Here is a 17,214-nt window from a genome sequence, read left to right as displayed (position 1 = left end):
GGAAACTCCAGCTAGTGCAAAACGCAGCTGCTCGGGTCCTCACTGGTACACCTTGGAGGGCCCATATCCAGCCTGTGCTGAGGCAGCTGCATTGGTTGCCAATTGCTGCCCAGATCAGGTTCAAGGTTCTGGTTTTGACCTTTAAGGCTATACGCGGGTTGGGACCCACATACCTGAGGGACCGCCTACCGCCCTATATCCCCCGCAGGGCTCTACGCTCGGCGGGGGAGAATCTCCTGATCGTTCCTGGCCCTAGAGAAGCGCGCCTGGCCTCGACCAAGGCCAGGGCCTTTTCGGTCCTGGCCCCTACCTGGTGGAATGAGCTCCCGGGCCCTGCGGGATTTACCAGCTTTCCGCAGGGCCTGCAAGACGGAGCTCTTCTGCCAGGTTTTTGGTTGAGGCCGGGGTCAACGAATGAGTGCCAGCATTCCCCTCCCCCCCTGGACCTAGTAAGTTAGATCTCCCCACCCTTCCTGCCGCTCTGATAGCAGGGGTGGGAATAATGAGAGCTTCTGCCATGTTGGGATTGTTTTTAAAGTCTTTTAATGGGTATTTTAATGGGGATAAGACTATTGTGACCCGCCACGAGCCTACGGGGAGTGGTGGGGAATAGATCTAAATAATAATAATAATAATAATAATAATAATAATAATAATAATAATAATAATAATAATAATAATAATAATAATAATTTTAAAAAGAAAAGCAATTTTATCCAGAAAGTAAAGCGAGCTTCGTCACAAACTCTATGCAGTGTAACCATGTAATAGTAAAAAAGGCCTGGGTGGTGGGAGGGGGGGCAAGGATTCTGTTTTTTGTGGGGCATAATATGGGCATGGAATTGGAGTCACTGTGGGTGGGCATTCTGCAGGGGGTTGGACTTAGATGACCCTGGAAGTATCTTCCAACTCTAAGTCATCTCCTTGCAGCCTGAAAAAGTTATGTAAAAAACTGCCTTTAAGACTGCTGTCTAAAAATGTAAGAAAACTCCCCAAAGCACTAGATACTACTTGTAAGAAACCCATTTGAAACAAAGAATTTTTTCCTAATGGTTTTGCTTAAGATATGTGCAGATTTGATATTTTTATTAAAGATACCCATTTTTATGGGAAACTCCATAGCCTTATCATTATGATGGACAATGAGCAGAGTCAGTTATGAGAGTAAGCTGCATTGATTATAGAGATGTGACACTGAAGGCTGGCGTGGCAGCGTTTGTGCTGGAGCTACCAGTGGGTGGGATGCTGGACCGGCCCTTCTGGTAATTAGCGGTTTCTCTCTTTCCTTGCAGCCATCCAAGCCCTGCGCTCTGTGCTCAATGCCTTCTCAGTTGTCAACAGGAAGAATATGTTTGTTTATCAGGAGCGCTCAACCAAGTCTGTTTTCTACTTGCGGTAAGAGTTACACTGCCCTGGCATAGCTCAGACATATTTCTGTCTCTCAGTTCCCACACCATGAGCAGAGGAGACACAGTCCCTTCTCCTCCTCTGCTGCTGCTGATTCAGTGATGGCCTTGGATTAAGCTCAGCACCTTGACTTTCCTTTTCTTTTGCACACTGCCTTAGGCTGTCCGAAACCACCTCTAGTGGAAAAAGCGGGGAAGGTGAAATCATCCCGAGCCCTGCATGCCGTTCACTGGCACTTTCACGCAGTCAGGAGCCCACATCTATTGAGGACCTGAGTGTGAGTCTCAGTTTTCTCACGGGACCCTCTTGCACCTTTAGTGTCCTGAATGGGGGGTGAGGGGGTTGGATAGAATATGAGCTCTGCTCTTATTCCAGGAGGGGCTTGCATTCAGTTTTCAAGCTTCTTCCACTCTCCTTGATAGGGTTCTCGTTCCTCCTTGGACACAGCCTCTTGCCGTAGTGTGGACTCCGCCCGTCCTGTGAGCCAGGTGGACAGACACATCCAGCTACTGGTTCATGGGGTGTCACCGGCAGGTGAGCCACAGATTCATTAAATGTAGCAATTGAAGAAAATAACAGGGGGATACGCAGAAGCCTTGTTGCAAATGGCCTTGTCTCTTGTGGTCTTAAGAAGAAAGACTGCCACTGGATTTGGGGGCTGATATTTTTGGAGGGAGGGGAAGTGTTTTATTCCATCAGCTTTATTTTCCCAATGTCAGCCCACCTGTGATTTATTTAATGTAATAGATGAAAGCCGTGAAGGTAAGCTAAACTTTAAGAACAACTGCCTCACTGGGTGGTCTGTTGAATAGTGGAGCAAGCTGTATAGACAGGAAAATTGATAAGCCAAAAGACTGTCTTACTGGCTGAAATAAAAGAAGGACATGTTACCTTCTGCACAATGCTGAGCCAGGGGATGACTTCTTACCACAACCCTTCTTCTGCTCTCTGAGGACCGGAGATCACAGATGAGTTGGTAAAAGTGCTGCGCAGGCGCTTGGATGAGGCCACCCTGGATATCATCACAGTCATGCTCGTGCGGAATTGCAAGCTTACACCAGCTGATGTGGAGGTAATGGCTATGCCCAAGATAGGACTGTAAAAAGCCTTTCTCCCCAAAGAATTTTTCTTCCTTCCAGTCAAGTGCCTTGTTTCTTGACTGAAATTTGCAGGCTTCTGGGATGGCTGTGTTCCTGTACCTGACCAATGACAGGTTCTTCTTTCTCCAGTTCATACAGCCCCCAGGCAGCCCACCCACGGCAGTGTTGCAGTTTACTCTCCCCCAATCCTGCCTGCCCTGGCTCCCAGCTGTGGCTTGCTACTTGCGACAGAACCTCCTGATCTTCCTGCACACACCCAAGTACACAGACAGCAATGTAGAGAACCACTTCAAGGTGAGTACCTGTGCAGGGATTTTTAGGGCCAGTGGAAGCTGAGGCAGAGAACCAAGCAAGCTCTCCTTGGGTGGCTGCTGTTGTCTCAGTGTATATTCTCCAGTGTTTGACCAAGGGAAATAGTTGGGCTTGCTTTACATTAATTGTGCAAGGGCCTCACAGTATAATAGCAAGCCACTCCTTGAGATGTGCCTTTCCAAAGAAATTTTCTCACAACTTGAAATGTATCCTTCACACTTGAATATGGTAAACTTAGTCCTTGTTCATTGCCGTAATGCATGTTCCTCTTGAAAGCTCTCACTAGTTCGGAGGGTTCAAAACTAGCACCATTTTTGATCTGTTTCCTGGGCTGGAACAATTTTGGATTATCTGTTTAGGTGTGTGTAAAGTGCCGTCAGGTCACAGCTGATTTATGGCAACCTCGAGTTTTCAAGGCAAGGGATTAACAGGCAGTTTGCCATTGCCTTTCTCTGCCTAGTGACCCTGGAAATCCTTGGTGGTCTCAAATCCAAATGCTAACCAGGGCCAACGCTGCTTGGTTTCTGCGATCTGGCAAGATTGGGCTATCCTGGATGATCTGGGCTAGGGCTTGAGTACCAAACTGCAACTTTGTGGATAGAAAAATGAACTGCTTGAATGTCATGGTGGTGGGCTGCTTGGGTTTTGATCCTGATATAATTGTCACCAGGCCAAAGAATGACAGCCTTAGGAGGAAACCTGATCTCCATCTGTCTCCTCTTCATTCAAGCATGTCTGCTAGATTGTCTTTTCCCTTTTCTGATCACCATTAAAAACTATTAGAGCCCAGCTTGTCAGGACATGTTTTGCAGCACTGTCCTGAGGTTTTATCACAACTGAAAAAAAATTATTCCCACTGTCTGATGCAGGAAAAATTGTTTTTGTTTGATCCAGTCAGATAGCAATTTTTAATTGTAATTTTTACAATTATAATTGTAATTACAATTTTTAATTGTAAAGAAATATAGCACTATCTGCTGTTTAAATTTCCGCAGATACTAAACCAAACCACTCACTGCCAGCTAAATAAAGCCCCCCCCCCCTCTTTTCAGGAGGACACTGTTGGCTTTAAATTTGTTATCTATCCAACACCATCTCAAGGGCTTACTGTTGTATTTTCCACTTTGAAAAGTCACCCACCAAAACCTATTACTTGAAAAATCTCAGCAATGTGAATACAATGAAGGAACAAAGAACTATGTACTCCATCCTGAGCTGCTTAGCAGAAAAGTGGGATAAAATGTTATAGATCTGTCATTCCCCACCACTGAAAAGTAACAAGAGCAATTTTTATGTCTAAGGGTAAATGCTTACTTTCTATTATGAACCTTTATTGCAATTCAATAGCTGGGGTTTAGCTATGTTAAGAAATGATGAAATGTAATTATTCTGCTAACAAAATCCTCTTTTAAGAAGTTTGATTTCTCCACTTGCTATCTCTTAGCCATGTTCTAAAAAGTTTTTGCCCTGCTTTTCAGCACTGTTTCCACCAGAACAGCAGTAATCCTGACCTGGACCTTTACCTGTACAATAAACCTGGAGGCCAAGGCACTGGGGGCAAAGGTAAAGAGCATAATTTGTTTCTGCAGCCTAAATCTTCTGGTGGAGCAGCCTGTAGAGGAAGAGTCCTTTCGGGGTCTTTATTGTTCACATGGGCTAGTTTACCAGAAGCCCGGTGTTACTACATCTACCTGATTCTCAGTCCATGCAGATCAAATATCTACTGGAAGGCCCCCATCCCCCCTTTGTCTGGTATGAGGTCAACAACTGGATGGAGATGAGCTTTTAGATGGAAATTCCTCTTCTGAGAAGCCTTGTGAGTTGTGTAGGCAGCATCATTGTTGCTCAGTAATAATCACACAGTCCACTGGAGTTTGTCCAAGGCAATGAAGAGCGAAATGAGATGACAAGGACAGCTTTGTTGAAAATGATATACCAGGGCTCTTTGTTTAACAAGCAGGCAGAGTTCAAACATACATTTACCCTAGGAGGGGGCAGGGTTAAGGATACTATCATTCCATGGGGTCATAGAAGCTATCATGGGCTGATACTAGCTTCAAAGCCTGTTCCTAAGAACGGGCCTTAAAATTGTCCCCTCCCCTGGCCCCTGACCAGGCAGCTTAAGGTGGCTTTGGGCGGCAGCTCACAGCCAGATCAAGTGGGGTGGGCGGGGGCTGGCCAGCTCGTTAGTAGGGCCAGGACAGTCAGCAGGCTGGGAGGCCCTCCTTAGCAGGCAGTCAGCAGGCCGGGAAGCCCTCGTCAGCAAGCCCTCCACCACGATCCTGTGCCCAGGGCCCTCTTCCTTTACCTGCTGCTGAGGCATCTGAGAGCAAAGGGACTAGAGTCCAGGGATGGAGGGCGGGAACTGCAGGGACAGGGCCAATCAGGGCAAAGCTGGCTGCACCCTGATTGGCCCTATTCCAACTTGGACAACCGGACACGTCCCACCCCCTAGGCTGTTTCACAAATATATAGAGGAACAAAAATGGATAAGGATTGTGAGTGTGTATGTGTGTGTGTATGCTTCTCCCCCCCCCCCCCACATCCACTTGTCTCTCTTTCCACCTGCACTGTGGTCTGGTTGTACAGGCAGCACATCAGTTCAAAGTGTGTCTGAACATTCTTCTGTCATGTAGGTTCCATGCTGGATCTTGTGCAGCACCTGTTTCCACCTTCCCAGTTTCAAGGTAGCTTCCTGTAGATTCCAACGTTCCACTGAACCTTTCCAGTGCTGCTCCCATCCTTCTCCTGACCTTGTGCCTGCTGTGGTTTCTGCTTCTGCTCTGGTACCTATTGTATCTCCCATATTTCCGCTCCTATGTATATTATCCAGTAGATGTCATTTTAGATCTCACCATCTGCCAGCCCCAAGAAGCTAGGATTCTTTGTGTAGATTCAAGAATTCACAGTGGCTATTAAAGTAACGATGGAAACTTTACCATTACTATAGTTTGTATGAAAATTAGAAGAATTTTTGCATTATGTCTCCTTAAAAGAGATGTGGAGGCAAAAAGTTCTACGGATTGTGAAAGAAATTTAAATACATTCATAGAGCGTAAAATTTTAACATTCTGGTTCCTCGCTTCATGACTTGAGGCTGATAAGGAATTTTTTTCCACGAGGATGAGTATTGCATTAAGTGACAGGATTATGGGCCAGCTGAGGTTACTGATCCTACTGACCGTTTTTGGATATGCAGGACATGAGTTTTGTTTTGTGCTGCTGGTGTGCTGTGTTGGTAAGCAGGCAGAATATTTCCTTCATGCCATATTAGTGCAGGGTACCAAGGGCAGGGGGGCACTGCTTCCATTAGCTGTAGCATGGGGATTTATCTATCCTACTTGAGCCATCTGGCATTTGCTATTGAGCAAGCACCTTCTGTGCTCTCTGATGGCATATAGCTGGTATCTAGATCATATGGCTCAATCTGTAGTTATTTAGACCACTGAGTGTAATGTCCACTTGGTCCCTTACAGCTTAATTGGTTGTGTGGTTGGCCAGGAAACAGCTGAAACTGCTTGTTGTGCTTGCTTGCTCTGCCTCTTCTCAGTTGCCTCCTTGGAATAAGGTAATACTGGACATACTTCAGCAGTGTCTGGAGTTGACAGCTGTTTGGTATAGGGAGGATTGTTGGGGCTTGTATCTCCATGGACTTTTATTACCTGCCCAGCATAGGCTTTCCCTCCCTCCTCAGGCACATGGTAAGCATTTTTGACATGCATAGCCTGCCACGAGCAGAAGTAGGGCTGATAGGAGATTGGGGTGGGGGTTGCTGAGTCAGAGGTTCTCTTGATGGGTCTGGCTGAGATGACATAGAATACATCTCCTCTAATATAGTCCTCCCCTTTTGTCTTTGAGGAGTGCCAGTTTTCTTGTTTAGAGGCCTAGTATGTTATTGCATGTTGATTCTGCCCACCAATTATGAGAGCTCCTTCCTGAATCTTGCCAGCACGGAAATGTCGGTTTCTGACTGGGTAAGAGATTATGGTGAGCAACACCTTGCCTGTCTTTCGTTTGATCATTGACATTGGATTCCTGAAGTCAGGAGGATTAGCAGATGGCACCATTCCATTTATTCACTGATTGATTTTCTAGTTTCCAGAGGAACTCTTGATGAAGGCAATTATACCCAGCAGCATGAACCAGACCCTCCTCTTGGCACAGTGCAAGGGGTAGAAGTTGCTACTTTCTGCTGAACTAGGAAGCAATACCTGGAGGGGAGTGAAGTGATCTATATTCTGTCCCCATGTTGCTTTTGCTGGTTGGACTTTGCTGAGCCTGCGATGAATGTCTCCTTTCTGCCAATGAGAGCTTACAGCACATTCCCAGCGAGTGCAGGTTGATTTTTCCTTTCCCATGCACATATGAATCCACAACAGCGCTGACCCCTTGGCTGTTTTTTCCATCTTTGCTTATGATCGTGTTTCTACGCACAATGTTTTTTATCCCTTGAGTTGCACCCCCTGGAAGGCTGTGTGTCTGTAACAAGTACCTTAAGGCTGCTGTCTCCGAGGAGCATGTAATCATTGTGGATTGAAGGCTTTAGGACTCAAGCAGGCCTTTTACTTCTCCTGCAGGGATAGCATGCATTGCCTTGTCTTTTGTGGACAGCCATGGAAATCCCATCTCTTTAGCTCGCTGGGTGAGGCCACCCACTTCCCTGCTGAGTACATCATTCCTTCAGGAGGCAGATTTTGAGAGTTTGACTGCGATCAACCAGTATCAGGCTGAGCCTGGCACATCACAACCAGGTGGGAAGACAGGGCCACTGCCTGCTTTCTGGGCAGGGTGGGACTGGGCAACTGTGTCTTTCATTGTTTGGTTCTGGGAGATTAGGTGGCCCCTGGGAATCAGCACAAATCCTATGCCCTTTCCAAACTATGTTTTCTTCCTATTGACTGTTCCTTCACAGCAATCGGTCCTCTGGTGCGCCTGGATATCTGGGAGAAGGGCAACATCAGCCTGCTGCAACTGTCGGAGAGGCTGTGCAGTGCTGTGCGCCATGCCCTGTGTGATGCTATCATGGAATTCCGTGTCCTTCCCAATCCATTATGTGTGGAGCCTCCCAGTGAGCCAGAGGAGCCAGGTAAGTGTGGTAAGGGCTTACCTTGGAGCTGGCAGTTTTCCTGCTTTTGAGTCCCCAGTAGGGTTGCGCACTTCAGCTGCTGAAGCAACCATTCAAGCTCAAAGTGGCCAGCGCTGCAGCGCAGGGGGGAAGGGCAGTGCTATTGGTGTCATGCAACCTGGCACCACCCCTCCCCCCATGCCATGGCACAAGGGTATGTTGGCCCACTGATGTGCTTTGTATAGAGGTAGTGCTGCCTTTTCCAAAGCCCCAGGTAGCTGGACACAACACGGAACAGCAAGAAACAGCTTTCAAGGCATTATTTGTTGGTTGATTGAAACATTGTTAACTCACCTTTCCTGAGCCTAAGTGGTGAAGAAATTTGGATTCAGTCAAAAAGGGTACTGGTTACCACTACCAGGCCCAGATTTTTTTTCTTACCCATGTAGTCTTCCCATGTCTAAACAGGAATCTGCTTCAGTATAGAAATGCTAGGTTCCATAAAACTGTGCGTGTTACTGTCAGGACTGGACGTTTCAGAACCAAACGCTACTGTTGCAAATATATCAGCAACAAAAGAAGCTCTTGGGAGTGTCACTATAGATGATTTGTAAACTTTGCAGGAAGAAATGAAAAGTTTATCCCAAGTCACAGTAGAGTGCAGAATCATAATATCCTTAGATTATCCCTTGGCTGCCCTAGGAAAGATTTACATGTTATTAAACACTGCTGTTAAAAATGCAGTGAACATTTTTCTATAAAGTTTCAGAAGAAGAGCCTAGTGACTGTCAAAGATGGCTTCCCATTAAATGGCTGACTGGACATTTTCTTAAGACTCCATGACCTCATATACCTGTGTGGTGTTGTTGTACATATGCCATTTAATTTGTTTCTGGGTTGCTGTAAACATGCCATGAAAAAGACTATCCAATTAATGACTGAAGACAAAACTAGTATGATGGTTTTGTGCATGCTTGAAACAAAGAATGGACTAGAAAATGTAAAACAGTGTGAACAAGGTGAGACTATAAATGTACTTGGGAATGTATTCAGTAAGTGAATTAGTGTGGAAATGAATCATAGAATCATAGAATCATAGAATCATAGAGTTGGAAGGGGCCATACAGGCCATCTAGTCCAACCCCCTGCTCAACGCAGGATTAGCCCTAAGCATCCTAAAGCATCCAAGAAAAGTGTGTATCCAACCTTTGCTTGAAGACTTCCAGTGAGGGGGCGCTCACCACCTCCTTAGGCAGCCTATTCCACTGCTGAACGACTCTGACTGAGAAAAACTTTTTCCTGATATCTAGCCTATATCGTTGTACTTGAAGTTTAAACCCATTACTGCGTGTCCTTTCCTCTGCAGCCAGCAGAAACAGCATCCTGCCCTCCTCCAAGTGACAACCTTTCAAATACTTAAAGAGGGCTATCATGTCCCCTCTCAACCTCGTTTTCTCCAGGCTGAACATTCCCAAGTCCCTCAACCTATCTTCATAGGGCTTGGTCCCTTGGCTCCAGATCATCTTCGTCGCTCTCCTCTGTACCCTTTCAATTTTATCGATGTCCTTCTTGAAGTGAGGCCTCCAGAACTGCACACAGTACTCCAGGTGTGGTCTGACCAGTGCCGTATACAATGGGACTATGACATCTTGTGATTTTGATGTGATGCCTCTGTTGATACAGCCCAAAATGGCATTTGCCTTTTTTACCGCTGCATCACACTGCCTGCTCATGTTTAGTTTACAATCCACAAGTACCCCAAGGTCTCGTTCACACACAGTGCTACCTAGAAGCGTATCCCCCATCCAGTAGGCATGCTTTTCATTTTTCTGACCCAGATGCAGAACTTTACACTTATCTTTATTAAATTGCATCTTGTTCTCATTTGCCCATTTTTCCATTGTGTTCAGATCTCGTTGAACTCTGTCTCTATCTTCCGGAGTATTTGCCAGTCCTCCCAATTTGGTGTCATCTGCAAACTTGATGAGTAGTCCCTCCACCCCCTCATCTAGATCATTAATAAATATGTTAAAAAGTACCGGGCCGAGCACCGAACCCTGAGGTACCCCGCTACTCTCCTCTCTCCAGTCTGATGAAACACCATTGACAACAACTCTTTGAGTGCGGTTCTCTAACCAATTCCCTATCCACCTAACGATCTGAAAATCCAGATTGCAGTCCTTCAACTTATCCATCAGAACATCATGGGGAACCTTGTCAAAAGCTTTACTAAAATCCAAGTAAATGACATCAACCAAATTTCCCCGATCCAGCAAACCTGTTACTTGGTCAAAAAAGGAAACTAGGTTGGTCTGGCAGGACCTGTTGGAGACAAATCCATGCTGACTTCCTTGGATCACCAAATTGTCCTCCAGATGTTTGCAGATCGCTCCCTTTAATATCTGCTCCATTATCTTCCCCACAACAGAGGTCAGACTCACTGGTCTGTAGTTTCCCGGGTCATCCTTCCTCCCTTTTTTGAAGATCAGAATAACGTTTGCTCTTTTCCAGTCCTCCGGGACATCTCCAGTCCTTAAAGAGGTTCCGAAGATGATGGACAAGGGCTGTGCAAGTTCTCTGGAAAGTTCTTTGAGTACTCTCGGGTGCATTTCATCTGGACCAGGGGATTTGAACTCATCCAGTGCAGCTAAATGCCTCTCGACCACCTCTCTATCCATGTTAACCTGCCACCCAGACACTATCCTTTGGCTACAGCCATCTCTAGATGTGCCTAAACACTTTGACCTGTGGGAAAAAACAGATGTAAAATAGGCACTAAGCCTTTCTGCTTTCTCTGCATCTTCCGTTTGTCCGAGTTTGTCCATCCGCACCCAACAGCGGGCCTATTGCCTCCTTTACTTTACGTTTGCTCCTCACGTAACTGAAAAATCTTTTCTTGTTACAATGGGCTTCCCTGGCCAATCTTAGCTCACTCTCAGCTTTGGCCTTTCTGATGATTGATCTACAGTGCCTAGTAACCTGTAGGTACTCTTCTTTAGAGCTCTGTCCTTCCCTCCATTTCCTGAACATTTTCCTTTTCTTTCTTAGTTCCTCTTGAAGTTCTCTGTTCATCCAAATAGGCTTCTTAGAGCTCCTGCAGTGTTTTCGTATTTCTGCAATAGTCATTGATTGAGCATGCAATAGCTCTTGTTTGAGTAGCGCCCACCCTTCACATGCTCCCTTCCCTTCCAGCATTCTCGTCCATGGTATGACACTCATCATGTCTCTGAGTTTATTAAAGTTTGCCCTACGAAAATCCAACATCCGCGTCTGGCTACAAGCTTCCTTGGCTCCCCATCTCAAAAGGAATTCTATGAGGACATGGTCACTACCCCCTAGGGTCCCCACCTCCTTCACCTCATCCACCAACTCTTGCCTGTTGGTCAGTATTAAGTCCAGTATGGCTGAACCTCTTGTGGGTTCATCTACCATTTGATAAATGAAATGAAGGAGAAAAGGGAAAAGTATGAATGAGCAGTAGTTCAGCTATGGCAGTGAAGGTCAAGTAAAAAATTGTAAAGAATCCAAGTGAACATTTGACGCAGTGCTGAGTCAGTACTAATGGTGTTTTCAGTGGAAGTCTCAAAAAGTGCCTTCCTCACCACGTAGGGCAAACTAACCTTTAACACTGATCTAGTTTTCTTAAACTATAGTAGTCCACAGTTTGTGTCGAGCTCATAGTGTACCATAGATAAGGTAATAATATTCTTTAAAATATGTTAAGGAAGTAGAGATTGCTTTTCAATTCATTTAGATTTGATTTACAACAAAACAACATCAGAGTCCAGTGGCATCTTTAAGACCAACAAAGATTTATTCAAGGCTCTCTTCCTCAGATTTGCACTCAAAAGCTCACGCCTTGAATAAATCTTTGTTGGTCTTAAAGGTGCCACTGGACTCAGACCAACATGGCTACGCACTTGAATCTAGATTTGATATACTATTGAGTTGACATTGTGTAATTGGTCTAACAGTTCTGTAAGATCCTGATAGTTAGCCAATATATTTATGCTTTAGCCCATAAAGTTGTCAGTGTCTTGAACTCTTGATACTTTTCTTGACCCTGGTCAGCTAAATGAAGACTTTGCTTCTACTGAACATTGTTTTACTTATTTGGACCTTTTCAATTGAAACCCAATTTTGCTGTTTTGGCACAATCCCAGGAAAACATCATCATAAATTACAATGCCAAGAAGATGAAAACAAGCATCTCCACTCAATACGCCGTGATGGACTGCACTTTGAGAAGCTCAGAAATGCTGTGTAAACAGGTAATGGACTGTGAAGGATTAATTCATCACAGACCCAGAAAGGCTTGAGTGATGCTAACCAATCAGATGTGTGGGAGCAGCGTGTCACTCAAGGCTACCTGTTTTGTGAAGAATTAACCCTTTGTAGTACATTACTTATTTTACACAGCACTTCTGAGCTTCTTAAACTGCACACTCTCACAACTGCACAGAATAAGAATAAAACATTACAATTCAGTGTACAACTTGTTCCGGCATGCCTTTTGATAGATGTTGCTGCCAAACTCAGAAACAAGAAACCCAACAGGGCAGAAAGGCAGCTCTTCTTGTAGTATGTCACTGTCTGAGAGTTCCTTTCCAGGGTTGGGAAGGGAGCTCCTGGAACAGTTTTGGAGAGTGAGGCAGAATGTGGCAGGGCGGTTTTGGGTCCCATCAGGAAGAAAACTTGGAATACTATTATTTGTCTAATGGATGGGCAATATTCTTTTAGGAAACCTGTGCAGGATGATGACAGAGTCTAAGGGGCTCATCCAGCTTGCTGGAGGGAAAGTTTGTCCTGACCCTCTGCACTTCACTGGGCCCACTGCAGTTGCTGGTGAGCCCATCACTCCCACCAATAAGATGGGCCGGCGCAGCTTCTGGGACATGCTGGTAAGGATCCCATGAGAAGATGGTGGTAGAATATGTTGTGGGAATTGTCGGGTAAAGCAGAAACTATGCACTGTGGACAGCACAGCCTACACAGCTTGGAACTTGCCCATCCAAACGTCATCAAACAGATATTGTGGCCAATCAGGCACTTGAATAGCCTTCTGTGTTTGCAGCCCCAGGCAGGCAGAAAGCCTAAGAGGGTTGTGGAAGTCCTGGCGTTGAGCTGGGGGGTTACAAGTTGTGCAAATCCAGCATAATAGCCAAGGGTGTGACTTTCTGTGGGGCAGGAAGTATTTTGTTGTAAACTTACTAAGGAACTTCCACCTCTCTGTCAGTCCCCACTACATACTTGTTATACAAGGTTAACGGTCCCTTGTATTATTATTTTTAAAGATTAGTACAAATAATCTATGTAGTGTTTTGAAATATGAAAAGTGCTATATAAATCCTAAATATAATAACAGTACTAGTAAACAAAGGTCACCTTATACAGAACTTTGCTGGAGGGGTGGACAGTCAGCCCTGAAACCATTGGTGGCTGCCTTGATCTTTCTTTTCAATACCTGCCCTTGATTTTCAGAGTAAACCAGAGATGGTGGAGCAAGGAAGCCCCAAGACCACAGATGACATTGTGCTGGAGCGGCCAGAAGAGAGTCGCACCCGCCGTCGCCACAAGACTGAGAATGTAAAACAGCCCTTGAGCCAGGAGCGTGTTACAGCAGCTGTTGAACAGGGGCAGGCCCAGAGGCAAGCATCTCGGTTCCCCTTTCCCCTCTCTCTTTTCAAGGAAGCTCAGGAAGAAGCGCTTTCTTCACTGTCTGGAGGGGACAGCTTCTGTCTAAAGAGACCCTGGACCTCTGCCCCCAGGAGGTGGTGCACCCCTGCCTATTAGTCAGTGTTGCTGAGAGCAGACCGGCTAGAACAGTCTCTATTGCTTTCTGAGCACTAGAGATTTTTGTGCATTACAGTGAGGGGTTGCCCTTTGGTCTGAGTCTTCCTTTCTGGATCCTCATGGGCTTGACTTTGAGTAATGGTGCTCTCTTCACAGACGTCGGACCTGCCAGTTAGAGGAAGGAGATGCAGGAATCCTGCACCCAATTTTCAGTCAGACCTGCCAGTTCTGGATGGCATTCATGAACCGCCTGGGTATGTATGAAACCTGGGTCCTATATTTTCGCTTTTCATGCATGCTGTCGGACTGCGGCCATGCCACCACTACTCCAGTTCCTGTCAGATACTTAAATACTGTGCTAACCTGGATATAATAATAATAATAATAATAATAATAATAAAAGAAAACAAGTGTTGCTGTTATTAACAAAATTGTATAACCCACCTTCCTGTCTTCTAGCAAACAATTTAAAACATTCATGACACAAACTGCATTTTAAACAATTAAAATCATTAGAACAATTTAAAACAGAGTTAAAATACATATAAGACATAAAAACAGCAATTAAAACATTGGTTTAAAAGGAATGGCGACTGGAGGAATGCCAAGTGAAACAAAAAAAATCTCCACCGGCTAGCGGAAGATGATAACAGGAGGGGATAAACAAATATCTCTGGGGAGAATGTTCCAGAGCTTTGGTGCCACGACCAAGAAGACCACAGAATTTGGGGCAGAAAAAGAAAGAAGGGGGTGTGGGAGGGAATATATAATAGATATGCTGCTTAACATTATGAATGCCAGAGTTCTTTTTCCCCATGGGAAGGCATCATCTGGGAATGGAATTGGGCTCACTGTGGGTGGACTAGGTGACCCGGAAGGTCCCTTCCAACTCCATGATTCTATGTAAGAATATGGCTTTGCTTTGTTTAGGGTATTCTCTATAGTCTCCCTCTCTTCTGGTTCACAATTCTGTATAGGATATTTTGACGTGGTACTGTTTTTAAAATCCCTTTAAATGGCTAAGTATTCCACTGTGTGTCTTTCCCTTGCCCCTTGAAAGTTTTTTGGGCATTTGGTTAAGTCTCTCCCTAATGGCATTTTCTTTCCCTGGCAGGGTGTCCCTCTGTACAACAGTGTGCCTTGGAGAGTGTCTCTCGCTTCCTCCTCCCCTCCATCCTGGTGGAAGTGGTGAGCCTAGTCACCACACTGGCAAGTGACACCTCGGTCAAAGTATTTGAAAGAGTCAGGTAGGTGCGGGAGCAAGAGTGCCTTGAAGCTTGGCTGGGTGCTGCTCAGAATGCCATTTGGGAACTTTCCTTAGCAGGGTGAGAATAATACACGGGAGTGGACGTCACTGTTCTTCCATGAGGCTCCTTGTCTTTTTCCCCACAGCTGTCCCCAAGGAATTGCCTTTGTGCCATATTCCCTGCCAGGCACCAGTGCCCGACCAGCTGTCATTCGACACTTCACCTTGCTGGGGCGTAGTTTCCACCAGTGGCGTCACAACACAGAACAAGGTGAAAGGCAGTGTAGACAACCAAAAAGGGGAAATATGCTCTTGCTGCCTCTGGAGCTAGTCAGGAATATCAGCAATAAACTCTGCTTTCTTGCCTCCTCTGCACTGTTTCAGTCCTAAAGGGATTCCAGCGCTTTGAGGCTTCTGAGCTTGGCACTACAGAGAAGGCTGTTGATGTGGTCCCTCGGCAAAGATTCCTTTTCATGGAGATCATTGACAAAAAGGTGTGTGACAGGCAGGGCTAGTGCCTGGCCCGTACAAACCTCTGGGCCCAGGTAGAGCCTTGGAGTCATTTTGGCCTAGGCTAGCAGAGCAAGTCTGGGTATACTTGTCCCCTTTTCTCTTCCAGATGGTTCTTTATGCTTACAATTGGTCTGTGGACCTGGGTAGTGCCCTGAACAACTCCCTCACTCGCCTGTTGCAGTGGCAGAATGCCCGTGCCCATGTTGTGCACTGCCTGATTAGCCAGAAGCTCGGGCTTTTCCACCACTACTGCTACATGGACACACCGTGGCATGAGGACAGCAAGCAGGTACCCCTGGCTCTCAGCCTTCCCATGCTGAACTGCCACTTGACCATCTGTCTTCGGTTGGTTCACGCTGACTTTCTCTCTCCTCTCCACTCCTCATACCTAGGAGCAAAATCCCTTTTTGAACTCCACCCTGGATGTGGATGCCCTGATCCGCAGTTCCAGTGTTCCCCCCAGCAAAGAACAAGGTCGGCTCAGTAGCTCTGCACGCATCTTGCCACCCCTGCATTTCCCTCCCTATATGGTACCCTTTGATGAGGCCCTTCGTGATGTCTCAGTTAATCGACCTGTCCATCAGAACCCAGAGCTGAGTGGCCTTGACCGTGTGGCCCAGCATGGAGCTCAGTTCCTGGAGATCAAGAGCATAGAAAGGAAAGGTAAATGGGAAAATGGGGGTAAGGGAGAGATTCCTGTGCAGCTGTGAATATTTCTTTAGCTGGGTCCGGTGGGAGGGGGGCTCCTAAAGGGAATGTCCCAAGAATCTCTCTTGACCAAGAAAGAATTCTTTAAGGCAACTAAAAGCAAAGAAGTAGTGCTAGCCACAAGAAGATAATGGGGGGTGGAAGAAAGAGCTTAGAACAGGCACAGCATTGGTTCCCTCTGTGGTAGGTTTCCTGAAGGCATCTGGTATCTTGGCCATTTGTAGCTCAAGGGAGGCTTGCGTTTTCAGCAAGGAAAGTTCACCAGACTTTGGGTCCAGCCTTGTTCTCCTCAGCTCCTGTTCCTCTTCCACAGAGCTGGAGAAACAGATGAAGATTGAGAATCTCTTTGTGACGTGGCAGCAGCGGTCCGCACAGTCCAACATGCCCATCAGTGTGAGTTCAGAGAGACTTGGAAACTGGACACTACTTCAAAGTGGAGGGCTTGATCCAGGTTCTCTAAGATGGCCTTGTTCTTGGGGTCAGAGGGTACAGGAGAAGGTTATGAGTGTTTATTCATTTGGACATTTCTCTCTCCAAAGAGACCCAAAGCAGTTTACTGAAATATCTGAAGTATAAGACAACCCCTGTCAATAATACAGTTTAAATAAAACAAAACCAGCACATCTTGGATAGGTTTGGATTTTCTGGGCTGGCTAACACAAGCCCCAAGCCACAAACTCAGGACCTTTTGGATTCTGCCTAAGAATTTGACCAGCTGGCCACACTGAACGTAAAGCATCCACAAGCAGAGGAGAAAACAGCCCAGACAATGATGTGATGCTGCTAACAGGACCCTCTCGGTCCCTTGCCTTGTATTATGAAACCTGAGTTTCCCTGTTGCATGATTGCAGCAGTACTGGGAAATGTATCTTGTAGCAAGAATGTCTTCAGGAAAGCCAGTTCAGGCAATGTACTTTCCTACATAATCTCTGTGTCTAGAGATGGTCAGCTGGAATTGCGTGGAGGCCACTCACCTATTTTGAATTGCCCTTGGTTGTTAGCAATTAATAGGAGTCTCTGTGCAATTGGCATGTCTATGAACAACAGTCCTGAATATAACAAAAATAGAT

The 17,214-nt window shown here is 45.9% G+C and overlaps 1 protein-coding gene across 14 annotated transcripts in view; it reads left to right on the top strand.

Annotated features, from left to right (window-relative positions):
* The window catches only part of SZT2 (SZT2 subunit of KICSTOR complex), an 84,481-nt gene that overhangs the window by 56,828 nt on the left and 10,439 nt on the right, over positions 1–17,214 (top strand). For all 14 annotated transcript variants that reach the window (XM_077334094.1, XM_077334103.1, XM_077334101.1 and 11 more), the window contains 17 exons: positions 1,293–1,395; positions 1,567–1,684; positions 1,830–1,941; positions 2,361–2,479; positions 2,637–2,801; positions 4,298–4,382; positions 7,397–7,570; positions 7,732–7,905; positions 12,625–12,785; positions 13,366–13,532; positions 13,834–13,931; positions 14,792–14,924; positions 15,070–15,194; positions 15,308–15,417; positions 15,543–15,725; positions 15,829–16,099; positions 16,458–16,537. In XM_077334094.1, the coding sequence (XP_077190209.1) occupies positions 1,293–1,395; positions 1,567–1,684; positions 1,830–1,941; positions 2,361–2,479; positions 2,637–2,801; positions 4,298–4,382; positions 7,397–7,570; positions 7,732–7,905; positions 12,625–12,785; positions 13,366–13,532; positions 13,834–13,931; positions 14,792–14,924; positions 15,070–15,194; positions 15,308–15,417; positions 15,543–15,725; positions 15,829–16,099; positions 16,458–16,537 (2,378 nt within the window). The remainder of the gene's footprint in view (positions 1–1,292; positions 1,396–1,566; positions 1,685–1,829; positions 1,942–2,360; positions 2,480–2,636; positions 2,802–4,297; positions 4,383–7,396; positions 7,571–7,731; positions 7,906–12,624; positions 12,786–13,365; positions 13,533–13,833; positions 13,932–14,791; positions 14,925–15,069; positions 15,195–15,307; positions 15,418–15,542; positions 15,726–15,828; positions 16,100–16,457; positions 16,538–17,214) is intronic.

Source organism: Paroedura picta, chromosome 4, assembly GCF_049243985.1.
Source record: "Paroedura picta isolate Pp20150507F chromosome 4, Ppicta_v3.0, whole genome shotgun sequence".
NCBI classification, from domain to species: domain Eukaryota; kingdom Metazoa; phylum Chordata; class Lepidosauria; order Squamata; family Gekkonidae; genus Paroedura; species Paroedura picta.
This window is presented reverse-complemented; position numbering and strand designations above follow the sequence as displayed.